This window comes from Podarcis vaucheri (assembly GCF_965113315.1).
Source record: "Podarcis vaucheri genome assembly, chromosome: 9".
NCBI lineage: Eukaryota > Metazoa > Chordata > Lepidosauria > Squamata > Lacertidae > Podarcis > Podarcis vaucheri.
This window is the reverse complement of record NC_138767.1, coordinates 4228733-4243707: the sequence shown is the minus strand read 5'-3', so window position 1 is coordinate 4243707 and position 14975 is coordinate 4228733. Positions and strand designations below refer to the sequence as shown.

The 14975-nt window shown below is 46.7% G+C and overlaps 2 protein-coding genes across 2 annotated transcripts; both read right to left on the bottom strand.

Moving 5' to 3' along the window:
- Window positions 1-1125: 1125 nt before the first annotated feature.
- On the bottom strand, window positions 1126-5931 carry LOC309540095 (N-acetyltransferase family 8 member 3-like). The gene is made up of 2 exons (XM_082236770.1): window positions 5665-5931; window positions 1126-2012 (listed from the first exon to the last, which is right to left on the bottom strand). Exon 2 carries the CDS (start codon window positions 1986-1988, stop codon window positions 1317-1319), a length of 672 nt encoding a protein of 223 aa, XP_082092896.1. The 5' UTR covers window positions 1989-2012; window positions 5665-5931; the 3' UTR covers window positions 1126-1316.
- Window positions 5932-9886: 3955 nt separating this feature from the next.
- LOC309540096 (putative N-acetyltransferase camello) lies at window positions 9887-14086 on the bottom strand. Its single transcript, XM_082236771.1, has 2 exons — window positions 13987-14086; window positions 9887-11511 (listed from the first exon to the last, which is right to left on the bottom strand). Exon 2 carries the CDS (start codon window positions 11455-11457, stop codon window positions 10792-10794), a length of 666 nt encoding a protein of 221 aa, XP_082092897.1. The 5' UTR covers window positions 11458-11511; window positions 13987-14086; the 3' UTR covers window positions 9887-10791.
- Between the last annotated feature and the right edge of the window lie 889 nt (window positions 14087-14975).

The window sequence follows — 14975 nt, the reverse complement described above, 5'->3', positions numbered from 1 at the left end:
AAATTCACTAACGTTCTGCTGCGAACCTCCCCCTAATATACACATTTTTGGCAAAGCAAAATTGGAGGCATTTCTGTATGGTTTTCTTCAGTGCTATTATTTTTGAAAAAGAGGTGCCAGAATTCACCATGAACTCTTGTTCTCTTGTAATGGAAATGGCATCCACCTGAGGGGTGCCAGAACTGAGTTCTGGTGAGTTTCAGCTGAGAAAAATCCCTGGTTATTTTCGCTAACAGTTGCTAGTATGTGCATCTCTGGCAAATCAGTGCACGTTAGGTGGGCTCACTTTTAAGGCTCATCGGATCAACGTTCTTTCTCCCTCCTCCCTAGTTGGCACCTGTCTGCAAACAGGCCACAATCTCTTCCACAATCTCTCTTCGGGCATCCTGATCAAATCTGCAGATGACACCAAACTGGGAGGGGTGGCTAACACCCCAGAGGACAGGATCACACTTCAAAACGACCTTGACAGATTAGAGAACTGGGCCAAAACAAACAAGATGAACTTTAACAGGGAGAAATGTAAAGTATTGCACTTGGGCAAAAAAAATGAGAGGCACAAATACAAGATGGGTGACACCTGGCTTGAGAGCAGTACATGTGAAAAGGATCTAGGAGTCTTGGTTGACCACAAACTTGACATGAGCCAACAGTGTGACGCGGCAGCTAAAAAAGCCAATGCAATTCTGGGCTGCATCAATAGGAGTATAGCATCTAGATCAAGGGAAGTAATAGTGCCACTGTATTCTGCTCTGGTCAGACCTCACCTGGAGTACTGTGTCCAGTTCTGGGCACCACAGTTCAAGAAGGACACTGACAAACTGGAACGTGTCCAGAGGAGGGCAACCAAAATGGTCAAAGGCCTGGAAACGATGCCATATGAGGAACGGCTAAGGGAGCTGGGCATGTTTAGCCTGGAGAAGAGGAGGTTAAGGGGTGATATGATAGCTATGTTCAAATATATAAAAGGATGTCACATAGAGGAGGGAGAAAGGTTGTTTTCTGCTGCTCCAGAGAAGCGGACACGGAGCAATGGATCCAAACTACAAGAAAGAAGATTCCACCTAAACATTAGGAAGAACTTCCTGACAGTAAGAGCTGTTTGACAGTGGAATTTGCTGCCAAGGAGTGTGGTGGAGTCTCCTTCTTTGGGGGTCTTTAAGCAGAGGCTTGACAACCATATGTCAGGAGTGCTCTGATGGTGTTTCCTGCTTGGCAGGGGGTTGGACTCGATGGCCCTTGTGGTCTCTTCCAACTCTGTGATTCTATGATTCTTCCTCCGTGAGGCAAGGCATCTCCCCTCTGGGTTGCTGGTGTCAGTGAGATCCTCCGATTTCGTAGCGGTAGATGTAGATGTAGAACCTCAGCAGCTTACAGAGGACGGTGGGGCATATCTCTTTGACTTTGCGGAAGCCCATACCCTCGTACGTCCGATGGGCCGCCACCTGCGCCATGGAGGTGCCCAGGACCACCTCCTTGTACCCGTGCTCCTGGGCGAAGAGGAGGACCGTCCTGGTGAGAGCCTTGCCGAGTCCGTGGCCCCGGTGCGCCTTTGCCACAGACATGCGCTTCAGCTCCAGTGCCCTGCCGCGCAGAGACGGGTCTTCTGGGTGGGTGGCGGCGACGATGCCCGCCACTTCGCCGCCAGCCTCTGCCACCCAGAAGCTGCAGTCTTTGGGCACCAGGTAGGTCTGGCGGATGTCCTTCATGTCCGTGGCAAGAGCCTCGTGCACATAGTCCGCCCAGAGGCGCTTCGTGAAAATCCAGCCCACGGCCAACAGGACAGCCACGGCGCCGAGGGAAAGGAGAAGGGAAGAGGTGCCCAGGTAGGTTGTGAGGAGCACGCCCAGGAGCAACAGGTGGGTCTGCGGGCAAGAAAGAACATGCCGGAAACCTGCAGGAGCATGTTCGTTGATCCCCCAGGAAAATATCGTGCGGGCGGCTTCGTAGTCCCGATCTTCAAACCTGCGAATACGGTACTCGCCCATCTTTAATTTGCCTTCCTCGTCTCCCTGGAAAACAGAACAAACGGCTTGTCGGATTCCTTGGGGTAGGACTAATTGCTCGTTTCAAGCGGCTAGGGGAAGCCTCTAAATTGGCAGTCCCTCTTGGGGGCAGTGGGACTACTGTAATTCGCTCTTGGCGGGGCTGCCCTTGAAGCTGTCCTAGAAACTCCAGCGGGTGCAGAATGCTGCAGCGAGGCTCCTCATGGGGTCCCTGCCATGGGAGCATATTCACCCAGGGCTTTTCCAGCTGCACTGGCTCCCGGTGGAGTACAGGGTCAGGTTTAAGGTGCTGGTTTTGACCTTTAAAGCCCTTCACGGCCTTGGACCCTCATAACTACAGGACTGCCTCTCCCAGTATGTCCCAAGGAGGACCTTACGGTCCATAAATAGCAACACCCTAGAGGTCCCAGGCCCTAAGGAAATCAGATTAGCCTTAACCAGAGGCAGGGCCTTTTCAACACTGGCCCCAGCCTGGTGGAACGCTCTGTCTCATGAGACCAGGGCTCTGCAGGATCTGATTTCTTTCTGCAGGGCCTGTAAGACAGAGTTGTTCCACCTGGCTTTTGGATTGGAATCAACTTGATCCCCTCCCCCTCTTTCCTTACTCTTTCTGTGATGGAACTCCTATTTGGGGACTTCCCTGGCTTTTTTCTGGCCCACATAGGACCAGTCTGGATAGTTGGCCTTGGTGAAAATTTGACGTTTTCATCCCCAAAATTTGTTTGATTTGAGTTTCTACTGAAATGAGTCTGCATTTTAATGTTGTACTAAATCTTGTTTTAAGTTGTATTTTAATCAATTGTTTCTATACCTGGTGTTAGCCACCCTGAGCCTGGTCTTGGCTGGGGAGGGTGGGGTTGGGGTATAAATAAAAATTATTATTATTATTATTATTATTATTATTATTATTATTATTATTATTATTACCACCTAGGGGGGCAGAAAGAGACAAGGGGGACGTCGGAGGCATAAATTACTTTTTATGTATTTTATTAAGTTTCAACATTTTTAGCACAAACGGTCATAACATAATTTCGTCTTTTATTTTTGTCGACTTCCCATGCCTTTCCCCAGAGCTGTTGTTCCTCCCCTTCTGCTGCACCCTATTTTCGATCTACCGAATCATAACCACAATTTTATAATTACTTCTGTTGCTCATAGCTCAAATCCTGCTCACGAGTTCATTGTACTATTATAATTCTTCAAAATAGTCTGAAAAAGCAATCAATTCTTCCATAAAACACTCATCATTAGATTCTCTTAATTTTGCTGTAAATTTTGCCAGTTCTACATATCTTATTTATCCATTTTAGTTGGAACTTCTTTGTTCCATTTCTGCACGTATAAATTCCTATCTGCTATTCTTACATACATAAATAACTTCAACATTCTTATTTTGATGGGGGTGGGATTTCTGCCTCTATAATCCCTAACAGAAATGCTTTGGGCCGTTTTGATAAACTCATTTTAAACATCTTTTTTATATTGTCATGTATCATGGAGGCATAAATGACTAGCTGGCATCCCTGGATCAAGTTCATCAGTTTTGTTGAACTAATTAAACTAATGAGCTTCAATTGGATTTTGAACAAAGGAAGGGTTGCCATATTTCAAAGAGTGAAAAAAATCCGGACACAAGAGTTGTTGAGCTATTTATTTATTTTTGCCCAAAGTTTAAATGAACTTCAAAAAATTGGCTTCAAATACGACACTGCAGACATGGGTTGCCATACATCCAGATTTCCCCGGACATTTAACTGATTTCTGCCCAGACACCGCTTCTGACTGCAGTATTCCGTGTATGTACGGGAAATTCTGGATGTATCACAACCCTAACACAGGTGGAATTAGCTGTGACAGCTTTGAACTTTATTGGGTTATTCTCTTAGTGGGCTGTGCAAGCCACTATTCAGAATAATGCTTTTGACAGGGTCGGGTGGGAGGCCACTGGGAGTGGGTTTTAGTATTCCCAAATACATTGAGAAGCACGGCTCTAAAGCCAGATATCTAAAAACAGCACACTCCTCCATCATCACCCAAAACAGACAGATGCCAATAGGACAGTCTATTCCTGGAGTGGGTAGACCTTTGGGGGCTTAGGACCACCATGACCCATGGCAAACTCTTGAGCGGGGGGCAGGTTCATGTCAAAGTAGCCCAAGTGATGAGCAAAACTGGATAGGGTGAGAACTCCAGTTCTTAAAGTTGCTTTGCAAAAGACCTTCCAATCACTTCCAGTATTTCCAATCCCTTGAAAAAAAAAGAAAAAAAGAGGACACACACATTTTGGGTGGTGTCACAAAACTCATTTTTTACAGATACATTTTTGTGAGGGGGGGACCGCTAAAAAGTTTTTGGTGGGGTAGCAATCAGAGCCTGACCCCCCCCCAAAGCAAACTATTAATTTTAAAATAGATGATGATGATGATGATTTGAAATGGAAACAAACTGGAGGTGCTTTGAGAGCGGTCAGCAAGAAACCTTTTGACACAGCCCAGAAGGAGACTCAGAGGAGCAGTTGGTTAAATATTAAACTTTTATTTATTGGCAGGGGGAGTACCCAAAGGAATCTGTTGGTGGTATGCAAGACAAGAAACTAAGATGGGTAGGGGAAACCCTTCCCCCCCCATCCCCATCAACGTCAGGTTACTCTTGCATTCCATTGCAGCTACAAGACTTTGCCCCCCACGCTCCCCCCTCCCCCATTTGCCAGGATTAGGCTGGGCGGCTTTGAGTCATCTTGTGGTTGGTTTATTGCTGGGTCATTTGCAATTCCAGAGGCTTTATCCCTTTTGTGCAGTGGAGGCCTGGCTGTGCTGCAGCCAAGTTTCTCTTGCTTGGGATGCCGCAGGCATGAAGCAAGGGACCCTCAGCATGCAAAGCGCGTTTCTGGTCACTGTATTGCATTTATATCTCGCCTTTTTAATAGGAGACTCGGGATTTGAACCTGAGGCCACCTCAGGGTTTCCTACTCCTCCAACGGGCATCTGGTTGGCTACCTAGGATGCCTTGCTTCAGTGGGATACTGGCCCATAGCTGTCAACTTTCAGATTTGAAAATAAGGGATCAGGAGCCTTGAAAATAGAGGGACGCGGGTGGCGCTGTGGGTTAAATCAGAGCCTAGGACTTGCCGATCAGAAGGTCGGCGGTTCAAATCCCCACGACGGGGTGAGCTCCTGTTGCTCGGTCCCTGCGCCTGCCAACCTAGCAATTCAAAAGCACCTCAAAGTGCATGTAGATAAATAGGTACCACTCCGGCGGGAAGGTAAATGGCATTTCCATGCGCTGCTCTGGTTCGCCAGAAGGGGCTTAGTCCTGCTGGCCACATGACCCAGAAGCTGTACGCCGGCTCCCTCGGCCAATAAAGCGAGATGAGCGCTGCAACCCCAGTCGGTCACGACTGGACCTAATGGTCAGGGGTCCCTTTACCTTTAGCCTCAAAAATAAGGGATTAGCAGCCTCACCTGTCCCAGGGACAGTCTACAGGATATCTAACAATCCGGGATAGCAGGGGGAAATGGCGCTGGAATAAGGGAATTTCCCGCAAAAAAGGGAAGGTTAACAGCTATGTGCTGGCCTGGTCCAGCAGGCTTTGATTATGTGGAACACTCTCAGCCCTGATATCGCACACCTCTCTCTCTCTTTCTTTCTCTCTTACCTGCTGCCAGGTGTGTCAGCAGTCCTGATCGCAGGACCTCCAATCCCCCTTCTCCCTTCTCCCTTAACCTGCTTGCAGCTTGGTTTTGCAAGCTGGGCAGCTGCCAGTGAGCGATTCTCCTCCTCCTCCTCTTCCTGCTCCTCCGGGAGCAGCCAACCAGAAAGCAGGCTGCACGCAAGCCCAAGGCAGAGATCCAGCCTTCTCTTCCCTCCAGGCAAGCTGGGATCCTTCCCCGCACATCATCCCCTGCAGGGTGCTCTGATGCCAGATCCCACCCACTGCACGCATCACAGCCTCCCTGCCACCATTGCAATCAGTGAGAAGGGCAGCTGAGCAGCAAAGCTGAAGTTCCTCCCTTGAAACTTTTAAGGAGGAAAAAGCCCATCTGGGTGCCTTCGTTTGCTCAAAGCTCACAGAGGTCTGCACTTGTGGTCTATCTGCTTGCTACCTGGCCAAGCTCAAGGTGTTACAACTGTTGCAGGAATTTATGTACAGGTTGGGGGGGGGTTGCCCCTCCAGCAGATATCATGCACATGCAGCCCACTACCAAAATCAGCACACTTTTGTGACTCTTGTGATTTGTCCCCACAAAACACTTCATCACAGTTTATTCCTGTTTATTCAAAGGGCCTTTGCTGCATGATACCAAATGTAAGAATTCACTGATCGATGTATCTATGTACTGGCTCACAGGGAAAACTTCAGAAATTCATATAGACATGTGAGCTCAGCTCCTCAGCAGCTTCTCTGCCTGAGTGATAATCCCTGGCCTCCTGATACCTGAGTGCCAGACAGGTAGCCATTCCAGAAATAACAAACCCAGATGGAGACAAAAGGGTGTGATTAACTTGGCTGGGAAACAGGGAAATGTAAACCTCTCTTTTGTTACACTTGATGGGTGTTTGGTGGAGGGCAAGGAGAACCATGGGGCAGGGTCCAGGATGCTCAGATTCCGGCCACCAGACCTCCCCTTTCATGATGTAACTGTGATGTATTAGTGATGTAGTTTGGGGGGGTGTAACATGGGGATTAGCAGCTAATAAAAGTTTGGGGGCTCTTTTGTTGGGGGCTTCCATCTTGTTCCACCTGGTGGCAGGTGGGAGTCCTGTCATGACAGTCTTCAATAAAGACCAAGCCTACTGGCTACTGTTTTGCTCTGGTATTCATGGCTGGGGTCCTTGTTTTTTGTCCAAGGGAGCCCTCAGATTTCTCTATTAACACTATTAGCCTATAATGTCTGGTTTCAATAGATTTTTTAAATGCTTAACTCAGTCTTCTAGGTAAGTTCATGAAGATACCAACAAAAAGTAAGTTTGGTGTTATTCACAATGGCTAAGCAAATCAGTCTCTTAAGCTTAAGCCAAGAAAGAGTATTCTCTATAAGACTGAATATCAATATACGTTATCAAGACTTTGAGATTAGACCACTGAAGAAGCCCAGAAAACAATATTTGGAGTGTGCTACCTGCAAGCCCCAGTTAAAGGGCTCCATCGGGGGCAAACAGCGGCCTTTTGATTACTTGGACTGCCAGGGCGAAACAGGTGCAAAACGCCGTCAACAACTTCATTGTCTACAACTTTATTAACATCTATCTACAGCTCCCCTAGTATCTCCTGGTATTGTGAATAACACTGAACTTACCTTTTGTTGGTATCTTCATGAACTTATCTAAAAGGCTGAGTTAAGCATTTGAAAAATCTATTGAAACCAGACATCATAAGTTCATTTTAGGCTGGGTAGTTCGCAAGTCTCTGCGGCTTTGTTTAATGTTTTGTATTTTTCTCAGAAGGTTGATAAAGTATGTATAATTATTATTCTGTGTATATTAATCGCCAGCGTGTTGCGTGAGTCGCACTACTTCTATCAGCAGCACAGGTTGGATTTTTCTAGCAAGGTGTTACTATTAGCATATAAGGAAGGCCCTTAACAACTTGGGACCAGTTTGCCTGCGAGGTCTGATTGCCCCACCTGCACCCAGTTGACCACTTGAATGGCAAAACTGGCCCTATTATAAGAACCCGATTGTAAATGAACGTTATGGACGACATTTGACATGGATACGGAACCCTTCTGCCATCGATCTGAAAATTTGATTGCCCCACATTTGTTTGCAATTTTTATTGTTCTGTTTGGTACCTTAAACTTTACGTGAAAACATAATAATAGTAATAATGAACCTGATCATTTAGTGTGGCAGCACCTACACTTTGGAACTCCCTATTGATATCATGCAGGAGTCATCACTGTTATTTTTGGCGCCTGCGGAAGTCATTCCCACCCAGAAGTCTGAATGAGTTTTGATTTGTTTTAGTCTATTTTATTGTGGCTTTTGCTTTTTTACTTACTTTTACAGCTGAATTTTTTAAAAAATGTTTTTATTATCTATTTTGTAAACCTCTTTTGATATCTCCCCCTACAACCAAAGTGGTATATAAATTTTACAAAATAAACAAATTAATGAAAGTAACTCGACTCCTATGAGGCTGTATCATGTAACTCAAAGCCTCTCAGGTGGAGAGAATGTGCACACCCTAAACCCTGGGGCAGGCAGTGGGAAACCCTTCTGGAAGATGCAGTCTTTCTGATCACTAACGATAGATGTGCAAAAACCAACACTCTCAATAAGCCAGCTATGGCTCCTCAATATTTTTTCAGGAGCAAGAGTGTGGTATCAGGCCATGCCCCTTCACTTTTCGGTGCCTGCGTCAAATGTTTTCGTTCAGGCATGCCAGCCCAGGTGCTTAGAAAGTTGGTAGGAGTTTTAATCTGTTTTTAGTCTTATTTTAACTTTTTGAAAGTCTAACTGTTAATGCAAAATGTAAGTGTATAGAAAGGAGAATTCCTGGATGGCAAGAACAAGGTTTGGTGCAAGTATTCATTGGTGAGAGAAGCCCAGCAGATTTAGAATCACAAAACATACAGCAAAGTGTGGAAATATAGGCTCTTAGATCTTTAAAATACAGGTGGCGACCATTGTTTTCTCCTGCTCTGGAGGGTATGACGTGGACCAACGGCTTCAAGAAACAAAGAGATGCCGACTAAACATCAGGAAGAACATTCTGACAGCAAGAGCTGCTTGACAGTAGAATGGACTCCCTCTCCTTCCTTGGAGGTTTTTAAGCAGAGGTTGGCTGGCCATCTGCAGGGGATGCTTTAGTTGAGATTCCTGCACTGCAGGGGGTTGGTCTAGATGACCCTCAGGGTCCCTTCCAACTCTACAGTTCTTGTTTCTTGTCCTTTTTCTAGAGCAACCACAAGGCTAACGGAAGTGTCTTGCTTTTTCGAGAATTCAGTGCACTCTACACGGGGCTACCTTTGAAGGCGACTACAACTAATCCAGAATGTGGCAGCTAGACTGGCGACTGGGAGCACCCGCAGGAACTATATAACACCAGTCCTAAAAAACCTACACTGGCTCCCAGTGTGTTTCCGAGCACCTTTAAAGCCCTAAATGGCTTTGGCCATGTATACCTAAAAGAGCATCTCCACCCTAATCGTCTAGCCTGGACACTGAGATCCAGCTCCAAGGAGCTTCTGGTGGTTCCCTCTTTGCAAGAGATGAGGTTACAGGGAACCAGGCAAAGGGCTTTTCTGTTAGTTGCACCTGCCCTGTGGAAACCCTCTCTGCAGCAGCTATGTGATTTGTAGAAGACATCTGGAGGCAGCCCCGTTCAAGGAAGTTTTTAGTGCATAATGTTGTACAGTGCTACCTTGGTTCTCAAATGCCTTGGTACTCAAACAACTTGGAACCCAAACACTGCAAACCCAGAAGTGTTCCCGTTTGCAAACTTTTTTCAGAAGCCGAACGTGCTCCGTTTTGAGTGTTACACTTCCAATCTGAGTGCCACACTTCCATTTTGTGTGTTACAGTAACCCTGACCCTAACCCTAGTGTTTTTGCTATTTATTTTGCATTTTTGTTTTTGCCTGGAACCCAGTTTTTGTTTTGCGTGGAACCCAGTTCAGCTACTGATTGTGTGACTGTAGTACATTATTTATTGTTTTCATTTTATGAATCAGTGGTCTTGTTAGATTGGTTTTGGAACGGACTTCCAGGACGGATTAAGTTTGAGAACCAAGGAACCACTGTATTGTGCTTTTACTGTTTTTTGTTAGAAGCCACCCAGAGTGGCTGGGGCAACCCAGTCAGATGGCCAGCATATAAATGATAAATTAATGCTATTATTGTTTTGGCAGAAAAACTTGCGAGAACATTCCCCTGTACAAATGTATTGGAGAGATTTATTCTTGGCCCTTGGTTTATAGAAAAACAGTAGTCATAATTTTGCGACCATAATAAGGGGAACGCAAAGAAGGAAAAGCATTATCTCCTCAGGTAGGATCACATCTCAAAGGACACACCAGAGACACAGATCTCTGCCAAAGACAACTGCTGGAGTTATTAAGCGAGTTCAAATGAATGTAGTTAAGAGGTTATGTTCCATCTGAAAACAGCAGCATTTGGGTTGCATTGAAGAGCACGAAGAATGAATTTCCTGCACATTTAATCGGACGCAGAGCTCAATGTGCTGCATGCCCTGAGGAAACAAACAAATCTTTGCATCAAGGTGATGTGATGGAAGGGCCTCTGAGGCCTGAGCCCAACCCAGAAGGCAAAAAAGAAAAGAACAAAGGCCCTTGTGACAGCAGCAATAGTCTCTCCTGGCACTTGGGCTGGTAGCTTGCCACTTGGGCCACCACCAGTCCTCTCAAGGAACAAGGCAAAGAGCGGCTTCCGTGCAAGTTCAGAAGTGCTGAGATGAGGCCACCAGAGAAGCCCACTTTCTCCGGCAATGAAAACTCAGTCCTGTAAAGCCACACATCCCTTCCAAACCGGGACTCCCATTTTCCCACAAACACCTTGGAAGCAAAAAGGAAAGGATCCTTCTGGAAATATTACTAGTTACGGTTTCCTTCATTACTAGAATTCCTTGGAACTTGGCTGTCAAGTGCCCTCTGCAGCAAACTGGAAAAGTCCGAAAGGAGACACCCCTTTGCTCAGCACCAGAACAAACCACTTCCAATTCTCTTGGCACCACGTAATCAACAGCACCAAATGCCCAAGGGACAAATGGGATGAAAGACCAGACCCAAGCAGACACCATGACCACTCCCCGGTTTCCCTCCTCAGTCCACGGAGGGGATATCATAGCGATACTTGGAAACGGTGCAGTTGGCCAACCTGCCGTAGATGGTGGGCAGGACGTAGTGGTGGTACATGCGGAAGCCGACGCCCTCGTACATGGCGCGGGCCTCATGCTGCACCATGAGGGTGTTCAGCACCACAGACTGGTAGCCATGCTCTCGGGCAAAGGAGATCACTGTCCTGCAGAGGGCCTTGGCAATGCCAAGGCCGCGATAGTCCTTCCGAACCGACATGCGCTTCAACATGAGCTCTCCTAGGTGTTCCTCAGAGGGCCTGGCACCCACAATGGCCACCACACGCTCATCTGCCTCGGCCACCCAGAAACAGGAGCCCTTGTCTCCCAGGTAAGCAGCCTTGATGTCCAGCAGGTCCTCCTGCAAGCAGTGGTCGATGTACATGGACCAGATGTAGCCTAGGAGTTGCCGGCCGACGGCCAGCAGCAGGGTGACGGCCAGGATGGGCAGCAGGAGCGATTTGGAGCTGGTCAGCAGCAAGCAAAAGGTGCAGGCCAGGAGCAGGATTAGCCAGGGCTGCTTCAGCATGTGCACGCACAGGGTGGGCACATATTCGCTCATCCCTGTGGCAAACAAGTCGCGCGCCGTCTCGTAGTCCTCGGGGCGGTACTCGCGGATGTGGTAACGCGCCATGGTGCACCGGCCAGAGATGGGCACCACTGGAGGAGGCAGGCTAGTGGGAGAACACTAGAATCAACAAACAGAAAGGAAAGGTTGTTACCACACAAACACACATATGAGAGAGAGATATGTGAGTGTTGGACAAGGACCGGGAAGAGAACAGGACCTGGAAGAGAACAGCACTGGAATCCCCACTTGGCCACAAAGTTCACTGGGTGACCCTGGGAGCTGGTTGTTGCCTCTCAGCCTAACCTACCAAACAGTCAACAATCAGTCAACAATTTATTTGTATGCCTCCTTTCCAAAGTTCAAACCTTGCTCAAGGCTGCTTACAATATAAAATGTTAGTAAAGGTCAAGGGACCCCTGACCATTAGGTGCAGTCATGGCCGACTCTGGGGTTGCGGCGCTCATCTCGCCTTATTGGCCGAGGGAGCCGGCGTACAGCTTCCGGGTCATGTGGCCAGCATGGCTAAGCCGCTTCTGGCGAACCAGAGCAGCGCACGGAAATGCCGTTTACCTTCCCGCTGGAGCGGTACCTATTTATCTACTTGCACTTTAACGTGCTTTTGAACTACTAGGTTGGCAGGAGCAGGGACCGAGCAACGGGAGCTCACTCTGTCGTGGGGATTCAAACCGCCAACCTTCTGATCAGCAAGTACTAGGCTCTGTGGTTTAACCCACAGTGCCACCGGCATCCCTAATATAAAGCATCTAGATCAGGAGTTGTCAACCTGGTCCCTAGAATAGAATAGAATCATAGAGTTGGAAGAGACCACAAGGGCCATCGAGTCCAACCCCCTGCCAAGCAGGAAACACCACCAGAGCACTCCTGACATATGATTGTCAAGCCTCTGCTTAAAGACCTCCAAAGAAGGAGACTCCACCACACACTTAAGGATTCTAGGTGGGCTGAAGGGGGTTCTACGGCACAGCGAGCGTTGGTGGGCGGTAAGGAAATTTTACCATCAAGTAAGATGCATTAGTGGCCGGTAGGTATAAAAAGGTTGACTACCCCTGATCTAGATAGATGAATGGTCTTAATTAAGAAGTACCTCAAGCAAGTGCCAGCTTTAGGGTGTGGCCCTACTGCTGGTTTTTTGTTTTGTTTTGTTGGCACAATCATCATTAGGTTATCCATGTTAATCCTGCAGTTCCCATTTGGAATAGCAACAAATCACATGAAGCTTACAGGTGAAAGATGTGCTGATGGACACCAGCTTGGGATAGCTTTAGAAGAGGACTGGACAAACTGAGGGAGCGCATAACCCAAACACTTTTTGCATTTTTTACTTTAGTCAGCTTGCTTTTAATTAATTCGCATACCGCCCTTTACCCTTACCTCTCAGGGCAGTTCGCAACATAAAAACCCATTTTTAAAAAACACACACACCACAAAACACATAAGAGCAAGAACAAAAAAACCCCAATAATCCCCCCTTCCCCTCCCACAAACACATTTAAAAGCAGAGCTGCCTTTGTTTTTTTGTGTTGTCCATTTTTTTAAATAAAAAAACCTAGTTTTAATATACCCATGCGTTGGCTTGCTTAAAATACTGCAAGTCATGCACAAGGTGTGGCTAATAACTATAATGCAATAACGAACAAACAAATAAAATAGAAATATAGTGATAGTAATAATAATATTATATAATGCGATTTTGGTTTTAAACGCAGTGTAAGGTAGTCTCTGTGGGAATATATTGCATTTAATTATGGGGTATCAGAGTTTTTAGGGGGTTAACCAGGCTGGGATAGCAGGCTTGCTGGTTTCTATATAAAAAAATTCCTTCCAGTAGCACCTTAAAGACCAACTAAGTTAGTTCTTGGTATGAGCTTTCGTGTGCATGCACACTTCTTCAGATACACTGAAACAGAAGTTGCCAGATCCTTCTATATAGTGAGAAGGTGGGGAGGGGTATTACTCAGAAGGGTGGTGGGAATGGGAGATTGGCAGATAGCTGAGATGAGCCTGTTGACGACTCTTAATGACTGCAATAGGTCTTACAGGAAAAGGCAAGGGGTGAGAAGGTGAAAAATGGTTTAGTCAATAACTAACTTAGTTGGTCTTTAAGGTGCTACTGGAAGGAACTTTTTAATTTTGACTATGGCAGACCAACACGGCTACCTACCTGTTGTTGGTTTCTGAATGCCTGGTGTAGATTTTTTTCAGTTTCGTTGTTCTGTATGGGACAAGGACAGTTAAGATTATCGTATCGTATAATAATAATAATAATAATAATAATAATAATAATAATGGCAGCAGCCAGGAAGGCTGTGCTGTGTTTCCACTTTTGGAGTCGACGAAACTCCTCTGGGAATGGGAAGAGGGGGCAGCGCTGCTGTTGCTGCTGCTCTCAGGCCCTGCCTTTGGGGGGGGGGCTCCCCATTATTTTGGGGGTCCACCTGGCCGGCCACTGCCTGAGGGGCTCCCTCCCCCCTGACCCCCCAGGCGGCCTCCCTCGCCCACCCCAGAGGGCGACGGGCCTCCCCCCACCCCACCCCCGTCGCCATGGCAACCCCCGCGGCCCCGCCGCCTCACCTTCTCCCTCGGCAGCGACGCCCCACGCCACCCTGCGCCTGGCGATGACGTCGCTTCCAGAGACGAGCCTCCCCGCACCACGTGACCTTAGGAGGCGGGGGAAAAATACACGAGCACAGAACGGCGCAGGGAGACGGAGGCTTATAAAGGAGGGGAAGGGGAGGAGCCTCGTCTCCCCGCGCGGTGGGCGGGCTCTCCCGACTCCGCCGCCAATCAGCGAGCGGGGGGGGGAAGGAAGGGCTCGGCTCTCTCTATGGTGGAAACCATAGAGTTTACGAGACGTGCTGTATTATATATCTTTATATATGAAGTGCGCATATCTATATAGATATGAACCATGAATATATCTGGAAGTATACATACAAATATCTATGAGGATTTTTAAATGTATATATATAATATATGTATATTGTGTGTTTATAAATATATATATATATATATATATATATATATATATATATATGCTTTCGTAGATTTTCACGGGTACAGGAATGCAGGTTTTGGTGTCTTCGGGTGTCTTCCCGTGTAAGAGTCGGGGTGTCTGTGCGACGTTTCGACGAGGTCTCACTCGTCATCTTCATCTTGAAGATGACGAGTGAGACCTCGTCGAAACGTCGCACAGACACCCCGACTCTTACACGGGAAGACACCCGAAGACACCAAAACCTGCATATATATATATATATATATATATGAAATATATTGTTGTTGTTGTTTAGTCGTTTAGTCGTATCCGACTCTTCGTGACCCCAAGGGACCAGAGCACGCCAGAGCAGCATGAAATATAATATAATATAATATATAAATGCAGATATAGATTTGTCTGAAATGAGCTATAAATCTATATAGAAATATATATATATGTGTATATGTAATGTGTATATGTGTGTGTATATGTGATATAAATAACTTTGAAATATATAGATTCAGATACATAGTTTGTGTGTGTGTGTGTATATCTATCTATCTATATATATATATACACACAC

What these genes read in the sequence shown, in the direction of transcription:
- LOC309540095 (XM_082236770.1), bottom strand. Translation starts at nt 1,988, where the DNA reads ATGGGCGAGTACCGTATTCGCAGGTTTGAAGATCGGGACTACGAAGCC.
- LOC309540096 (XM_082236771.1), bottom strand. Translation starts at nt 11,457, where the DNA reads ATGGCGCGTTACCACATCCGCGAGTACCGCCCCGAGGACTACGAGACG.